The following is an 8,505-nucleotide window of genomic DNA, read 5'->3' as shown; positions in this document are numbered from 1 at the left end:
GCTAAAATCTCTCAATAAACTAGATGTGGATGGAACATATCTCAAAATAACAAGAGCTATTTATAACAAATCCACAGCCAATATCTTACTGAAAGAGGAAAAGCTGGAAGCATTCCCTTTGAAAATTGGTACAAGACAAGGATGCCCTCTCTCACCACTCCTGTTCACCATAGTATTGGAAGTTCTGGCCAGGGCAATCAGGCAAAAGAAAGAAATAAAGGGTATTTGGTCAGGCACGGTGGCTCATGCCTGTAATCCTAGCACTTTGGGAGGCCGGGGCGGGCAGATCACTTGAGGTCAGGAGTTGGAGACCAACCTGGCTAACATAATGAAACCCTATCTCTACTAAAAATACAAAAAAAATTAGCCGGGCGTGGTGGCGTGTGCCTGTAATCCCAGCTACTCTGGAGGCTGAGTCGGGAGAATTGCTTGAAGCCGGGAGTCGGATGTTGGAGTGAGCTGAGAACATACCATTGCACTCCAGCCTGGGCGAAAAGAGCGAAACTCTGTCTCAAAAATAAATAAATAAATAGCCAGGTGTAGTGGTGCACACCTGTAATCCCAGCTACTTGGCTGAAAGGCTGAGGCGGGAGAACCACTTGAACCCGGGAGGTGGATGTTGCAGTGACCCAAAACGTGCCATTGCTCCAGGCTGGGCACAAGAGCGAAACTTCGTCTCCAAAAACCAAGCCAAAACAAAATAAAAAAGAAAATGTATATAAACATATTTTCAGGGATCTGTGCAAATTTATTTATTTATTTATTTTTTGAGACAGAGTCTAGTAGCTCTGTTGCTAGGCTGGAGTGCAGTGGCACAATCTAGACTCACTGCAATCTCCACCTCCCGGGTTCAAGAGATTCTCCTGGGATTATAGGCACGTGCCTATATTGCCATGCCCAGCTAATTTTTTTTTTTTTTTTTTTTTTTTTTTTTTTTTTTTTTTTTTGGAGATGGAGTCTCGCTCTGTCGCCCAGGCTGGAATGCACTGGCACAATCTCGGCTCACTGCAAGCTCAGCCTCCTCCCGGGTTCATGCCATTCTCTTGCCTCAGCCTCCTGAATAGCTGGGACTACAGGTGCCTGCCATCACACCCTACTAAAGTTTTTGTATTTTTAATAGAGACGGGGTTTCACCATGTTGGCCAGGATGGTCTTGACCTCCTGACCTCATGATTCGCTCACCTGGGAATCCCAAAGTGCTGGGATTACAGGCGTCAGCCACCGCACCAGGCCAAGACTGCTCTTTAATTCCCAAGGCCACTCACTGTGGTTTGAGCATGTGCCACAGCCTATGCTCGGGTTGATGCCCCACATTCCCATGGTTATCCAAAAGAGGCCCTGAGACTCACAGTGGCCATTATTAATACTCTGAGCTTGCAGCAGCAGTGGCAACTGAAAATCTACAAGCATCGGAAGAAAGAGGTGTTGCGGAGAGGAACCACAACCATCACAAACCTGGAGGGCTGGGTGGGCCACCCCCTGGATCCATTGACTGCCTGTTTCTCACTTTGACTGAGGCCTGCCTCCTGAATGATGATGCTGTCTAAATATGAGTGAAAGCAGACCCCCTGTGTACCAACATGTACCTGTGGCTGTAGGCTCCCCAAACAGCAGTGAGTCCTACTTGTCATTGGCCCTGGAAGCTGCCTCCATGGGCCTGGGTCACAGAGGGTAATGCCTGAAGGCTCCTATCCACAGGACAAGGTGTGCGGTAATGAGGAGCAGCTCCTCGGCCAACTCCAAGAGCTGCAGCTGGATGAAGACTTAGTGCAAACTCTCCAAAAATAGAGCATCTTGTTGCTGGAAGGGGGCCCTTTCAGCAATCTGGGAAGTCATCCACTGAGAGAGCATTTCCATGCATACTTCTGCCAGTATTTGTTCTCAGCTCTGCTGTCTCATGATCCAGACCCGTCCTATAAATTAGCCTTAAGTGTCATAAGAAATGACACGTTTTAGAAAACTCAGGTTGTGCAGGTGACACATCCCTCCCTCACCATATGGTGTCTCTGGTGTCCAGCCGTTATCCTCCCTGGTTCCCGCTTGTACACTTGGAATCAAAGTGGTGGGAACTGGCCTCCACCATGCTGACTGCTGCCAAAGGAGACACTTGGAGGCTCTGAACAATTCTGGAAGCAATGCAGAGGCAATTTGTTCTTTCCCCCTCATCTTCAAACTGGCCAAAAATGCGTTCAAGATTGCTACTCCCACTAACAGTAGTACTGACAGCACCCTGCTCAACGTGGCCCTGGAACCTGGGCTACAGGTGATGCGGATGACCTTATCAACCCTTAACTGGAGACCCCAAGAGATAGTATGATGGTTGGTGATCTGTGCTACAGAAGTGGGTAACTCCCACCTCCCTCTATGCCCAGGGGAAAGGAGTTTCTATGCCCTACTCTTGGGACAGGACAGTGAATCCATGGATCTCTCATATTCCTATTCCTGATGGCTTAAGAAAGGATGGGGCTGATGGTGGGAGAAGATGGCCTCTGTTCAGCCAGCCCAAGTTCTGTCCTCACTGCTTAAAACAACTGTATGCTGATGTCAGCAGCACTTTGACCCTTGCATCAGAGACATGTCTAAGAGAATGAATTTTCAGCTGCCAATACTCAAGTGTGCCCCTGGGAGGAAGTGGGCCTGGTGGTTTGGTCCCTGTCTCTGTCCATGCTTATGAGAAACCCCAGACAGCTTGGAGGCTCAGGATGCTTTCTTTTTTTTGGGTGGCGGGCGGGGATGGAGTCTCCTTCTGTCGCCCAGGCTGGAGTCCAGTGGCTCAATCTCGGCTCACTGCAAGCTCCACCTCCCGGGTTGACGCCATTCTCCTGCCTCAGCCTCCTGAGTAGCTGGGACTACAGGCGGCTGCCACCACCTCCGGCTATTTTTTTCGTATTTTTAGTAGAAATAGGGTTTCATCGTGTTAGCCAGGATGGTCTCGATCTCCTGACCTCGTGATCTGCCCACCTCGGCCTCCCAAAGTTCTGGGATTATAGGTGTGAGCCACCACGCCCAGATGGCTCAGGACCCTGTCTAAAGCCCAAAGCCCCAGCATAAGACTACCCTGAAAGGCCCCAATTCACCTAGAACCCCTGGCAGATCCGCCACCCTGGCCTCGGGGCAAGCAAACCCCAGGCTCTACTGCTCCATCCTTGTGAGGGGCTAAGAGCACCTGCAGAAACCTTCAACCCTCTGGCCTGGGGAAGGAAGGGATAGGAAGAGAGCCCAAGCAGGGTCTGGTTGTCTGGGATGCTTCCCTAGCCCTGGTTTGCCTCAGATCATCTCAAGGTTGCTGAGGAGGAAGGATAACCCATCTCTGCAGGCCAAGTTCAAACCTCACACGGTAATCTGGGCAGACCTGAATCAGGACCCAGGTTGCCACGGCTGAGCTCAGGTTCTCCCTCACAGGTGTGTGGGCCCCAGTGAGCATCTTGCAGAGCTGGGACACACTCTTCACCCCTACTGAGGCTACTAATATTGTAGCTGCCACAGCTGTATCCCACACCACTATCCTGCGCCTCAGTCTTGATTATCCGCAGCGGGAGGAACTGGCTAGCTGTGCTTGCAAACTGGCCTTGCAGCGTGCTATGAAGTATCCACAGAGCTGTGCCCTGTCAGTCCTTACACTCTGAGAAAGACCACATTGCCTTTGAGGCCGCCTGCCAGATTGCCACTGAGGCTGCTGCCGGTGTCACGGCCCATTCCCAGCTGTTCCCCATTGCCTGCTATGCGCAGCTCCGTGGCTGCAGCTCCATGCCTTCAAGCTGGCCTCATTGGCCATGAGCCGTCTTAACCTGGCTCTTAACCAGGATACCCACGCAGCCATCAATGACGTGCTCTAGGTTTGTGCCCTCAGCCACTCTCTGGGCAAGGATGAGCTGGCAGTGCTCATCCCCCTGGTGGTGAAGAGTGTGCACATTGCCGTGATGCTTTCAGACATCCTGTGTGTGACACTGCACGGTGACTGCACCCGAGGCTGCCGCAGCTCTGGAAAGCTCATCTCTACTGACAGAGCTTCATTGCGCCAGTTGCTGATACCACCATGAATGCTTACATCAACACCCACATCAGTCTGACACACATCAGCCATTGCCAGTATGGAGTTCACTGAGTTTCTAAGCAAGGCTCGGGAGACCTTCCTGCTGCCCCAGGATGGCTTCCTGCAATTTGCCCAGTTCATTAACAACCACAAACAGATCTACAAAGGCAAGGAAAAGCTGATGCAGCTGGTTCGAGAGCCCTTTGGCTGAGAAAGCAGATAGCTCACTGGCCCGGCAGCCTGGGTCCCCAAGTAGTATCAGGTCAGGCCAAAAACACTGAAACATTTGTCCACCCTGAGAGGACTCTGAGCACCTGTGGTTGAGGCCAAAGGACCACAGGGCTAATGATGGGGAGAGTCCAACTCTAGTGGATATGCATACCTTGGCAAACTTGTCACTACAGCCCACTGTTCATGGAGGAGCTGGGCCCTGCAGATCGACCAGAAAGCCCAAGATATGTCACCTTCTGTCCCTACGTCCTGCATGTCCTGGGCATTGGCGCTGTCTCCCTTGGCAAACACAGAACACTGTTCCATCTCAGAGATTGCTGAACCAGAGAAACAGATGCATTTATGGTACTGTAAATACTATAGCATATGTGTTGCCAACTACTGTAAAGTCGTAAGTATTAATAATCCTGGTTCTGATTTGATGGGCACTTGAGGTAGCTGTGGGTGGAGGATGTGCTTATTGTCTGAGGAGACTCACAACCATTTCTCAGGTTTCCCTTGCAGAGTGTATGCCCTTCCCAGTGGGATAGTGGGGGTGCCAAGGAGAAAAACGGCCAGTTAGAAAAAAATCCCAAGACTAGTCTATGCAGAATCTCTCACCTGCAGACAGGGCATTAATAGCCCAGTGGTGGGTGAACAGCAGAGGCCAGGACTGGACTTAAAGACTTTTGCCTCACAAAGCTGTGAGGACTCTGAAGCTCCTCCCCTGCCTCACACAGCCTCGCCAGGAGTCTGCTGAGCACCTTTGAAACAAGTGCAGGGAAAAGATGAACGTCTGCAAAGCCACTGAGCTCACAATATTCATCTACACTGGTCACCTTTGTGTTAAAGAGTGTGTGTATCTGTATGACTGAGTGAGTACATGTGTCTATGTGCATAGATAAATCTGCACATGCCTGTCTGTATGTGTCTGTATGTGCACATTATAGGTTTATGTGTATCTATGTCAGTTCTGTGGCTGCGTACCAGTGTGGATATGTGCACACTGGACTGTGGGTCTCTGTGTGAGGATGTAACATTTGCATACATGTGAGGATGCATATCTATGTATAAATGTTCTCATGTTTTGCATGTTTAGTGTGTATCTGGGCACACATGAGCACATGTGTAGAAATATGTGTCTGTGTGTATGCTTGCTCTCCATGCATCTGTGGTTTTATATGTGTAACTGAGCGTATTTCTACATGTAGGAATGATTGCATGTTCATCTTAGAGGATCTGCATGAGTGTGTCCTTTGTGCGAGATTTCTCTTCCCATTCGTGTTAAATCTCTTTCACCAGCTAAATGTCTGTTCCCCATCTCTGTGCCTCCTCTATTCATTCTCTCCCCAAACGAGCTTCTAAGCACCAGTCTCCCTCTGCCATCAGACTGGCTGCTTTCGCTGCACAGTTCTCTTCTCATCCCGTACTTGCTTTCTTCCCCTGCCTTTCTACCTCAGGCTTCCTCTGCCTGTTTTTGTCGCAATCTCATTGCTTGCTGACTTGGAGGCTAGGGCTGGTCTGCACTTAGCCTCTCCTTCCTAATTTCTAGCCCTAGTGAGCAGCCCTGTCTTAGTCCTGGCTGACCTCCACAGGGAATCATCGTGTTCCTGCCACCTTCCTGACCCCTACGCTCAGCCTGAAATTGTTGTAGGAGATAGCAAGGGCATTCAGAAGAGTCAGTTGGTTACCAGTGCCTTGGTGTTTACTCTTTTATGTCCTAGTTCCTGAGTCGGGGGCGGGGTTTCACAGGGAAGAGGTGGTATAGCTAGAAAGCGAACTAAGAACTTCTCCATCTGCTTTACTTTTTCTTTCGTTGACAAACTGTCACCTTTTCTACTCCAAGCTGACCAAAAAGATGTATTTGCCGTTTGTGGCTACTCAAGTCCTACTGTCCAGTCAAGCGCCCCTACAACGTCTCAGCCCAATGGGTTGGTTAAATAAGAGAGAGAGAGAGACAGAGAGAGGTCACTGTCATTTTTGTGTCACCATTGCCCTTCTTTTTAGCAAGTGTGTGAACTCCCAGTGCTTTTCTATGAATAAACCATGGATCACATGAAAGATCATTTTTCTTAAAGAAAAAAAATTCCCTAATCCCAAAGGGGACCAGCAAATACTTAATAGAAGATTATAGGTTTCCTGTGAGTGCATATGGCTCTGGGAGACCTGATTCTGTAAAGCAAATGTTACTGTCCTCCTCAAATTCATGTGTCGAATTCTAATTCCATGTGATGGTATTTGGAGGTGGGGCCTTGACAGGTGATTAAGTTCATGAAGACAGGGACCTCATGAATGGAATTGGTGCCCCTATCAAAGGGACTGCAGAGAGCTCCCTCATCCCTTCTGTCACGTAAAGACACCGTAAAAGATGGCTATCTATGAACCAGGAAGCCAGCCCTCTGCAGACATGGAATCTCCTGACCATTTGACCTTGGATTTTGCCATCTCCAGAACTGTGAGAAATCAATTTTCTATGCTACCTAGTCTATGGCATTCTGTTTTGACACCCAGAGTAGCTAAAGTGCCAGCATGTCAACTTGCACACATAATTCTTGGAAACTCTGATGCCAAATCCTTGATGGCAAAAGGTGATTGATCTGCCAGAGACATGAGCCTACATCATCCCTCTTTCCACAATAAACCAGAGAGTCAAAACAGGCAAGAGTAGGTCAAGGTCTTCTAAAAGCCATACCTGAAAGGTTTCCAATAACAGTTGACTCCATGGTAATTCAATCACACAAACAACCACAACAAAAGACACAGCTATCAGAGATTTTCAGGATCGCCTCAAAAACACCATCTAACATTAGGGAGTTCAAAAAGGCACAAAGTTTCAGAAATTAAACTTTATTGAAATATTGTTTCATCAACTAGTAATTCTAACACTACTAATAAATGCTAGGGCAGGTGGTGGCATGGACAGCCTAGGGCACAAGTGCTGTCTTTAAAAGCTTTCGTTGCTGTACCCTTTGGGGCTGCCTCCTGGTCCCCTCACCCTCTGCCCGCCTTTTAAGAGCCAGCCCATCCTGGGCAGCACGACAGGGGCAAACAGCCTGGATGCCCAGTTGCAGACAGACATCCGTGCCTGGAGGAGGAGGCCGCCTCTGGGTGCAGGAGGAGCTACTAGAATTCTTCCTCTCAGTCTTCTTTTAATGCCCTCAAGCACCTCCTGCACCCAGATGGACCCCACCAGCAGCAGGAGAATAAACAGGCCCTGCAGCAGCAGAACTGCAGCTCTAGTGAATGACACAAGCCTCTCTCCGGCAGGGTAGAGGAGCCCAGGCTCAAAACCCTGGTCTCCGCCTCCATGGTTGCCACCGTGCCCAGGACTAGGGGCAGCATAGGAGCTGCTGGCTGGGGCCGTGCTGGTCACCCCCTCCCTCCGACTTCTCTCTACAGCCACGTTTTCAGTTGCAAGGCTAAGGCCAGTGGCTACAGCAGGTGCCATAATTTGAGGCAGCTCCTCATTGGGCTGGTCCTTGGCCGGAACTCCCTCCAGCTCCAGCGCTGTCTCTGGAGGGGACTCTTCCCATGCTGGCTCTGGCTCAACAGCTGGTGCTGGAAATGCTCCTATTTCTTCAAATGGACCAGGAGCTGAAAAAGGAGAAAGGGTCACCAGCGTCAGTCACTTTCCACTGGAATTTCCAAACACAGAAACAACCTCACTGAATTTAAAGGAGTTCCAGCCCCTAAACACCGCCCCCACAAAGTCTTCGAGACTGCAGGCCACCTCACCATGTGCCTGTGCCTCCATGGGCTCCCGAATCTCCTCCTGGACAGGGACAATGTGCAGATGCAGCCCCGATGGGACCTCTGGTGTGGCATGGCCTGCTAGGGCCTGCCCTTCGCTGCCCTGTGGTACCTGGGTGCGCCTTCTTACAAAAGGCCACAGGCGTCTGGGGTGAGGGATGAGCCTTCTTCGGCATCGTCGGAAAAGGCTCTCACTCCCTCCATTCCTGAAGCAGCAGCCTCTCGAAGTGGGGAAGCAACACGAGAACATCTTGCTCTCTCGAGTGTCTCCCACCAAGTGAGCTGGTTACTGGGCTGACCCTAGGATCTGGGCGCCTGGTTACCAGAGTTCTAAGTTCTGTTGGATATGTCATCGAGGAAGTGAGGTCGCTTCTTTAAGGTTCCGTCCCCTTGGCCCCTTTCTTCCATAAGTCCTACTCAGGACTCCACTGGGCTGCTGACTGCTCACCCTCCCCCCAGGACAACTCCTTACCTAGAAACCATTATGTTCACCCAGGGCCTGCTTGGACATC

General features: G+C 50.2%; 1 protein-coding gene and 1 pseudogene across 1 annotated transcript; one reads left to right on the top strand and one right to left on the bottom strand.

Annotated features, from left to right (window-relative positions):
* Positions 1 to 1,168: 1,168 nt before the first annotated feature.
* LOC103242568 (zinc finger SWIM domain-containing protein 5-like) lies at positions 1,169 to 4,244 on the top strand (annotated as a pseudogene).
* A 2,943-nt stretch (positions 4,245 to 7,187) lies between these two features.
* LOC103242459 (CMT1A duplicated region transcript 15 protein-like protein) lies at positions 7,188 to 8,243 on the bottom strand. The gene is made up of 2 exons (XM_073005381.1): positions 7,979 to 8,243; positions 7,188 to 7,837 (listed from the first exon to the last, which is right to left on the bottom strand). The coding sequence occupies exons 1-2, from the start codon at positions 8,241 to 8,243 to the stop codon at positions 7,188 to 7,190; spliced, it is 915 nt and encodes a 304-aa protein (XP_072861482.1).
* Positions 8,244 to 8,505: the final 262 nt, after the last annotated feature.

Source organism: Chlorocebus sabaeus, chromosome 16 (genome assembly GCF_047675955.1).
Source record: "Chlorocebus sabaeus isolate Y175 chromosome 16, mChlSab1.0.hap1, whole genome shotgun sequence".
NCBI lineage: Eukaryota > Metazoa > Chordata > Mammalia > Primates > Cercopithecidae > Chlorocebus > Chlorocebus sabaeus.
The sequence above is the reverse complement of the archived record's forward strand: the minus strand, read 5'-3'. Positions and strand labels throughout refer to the sequence as shown.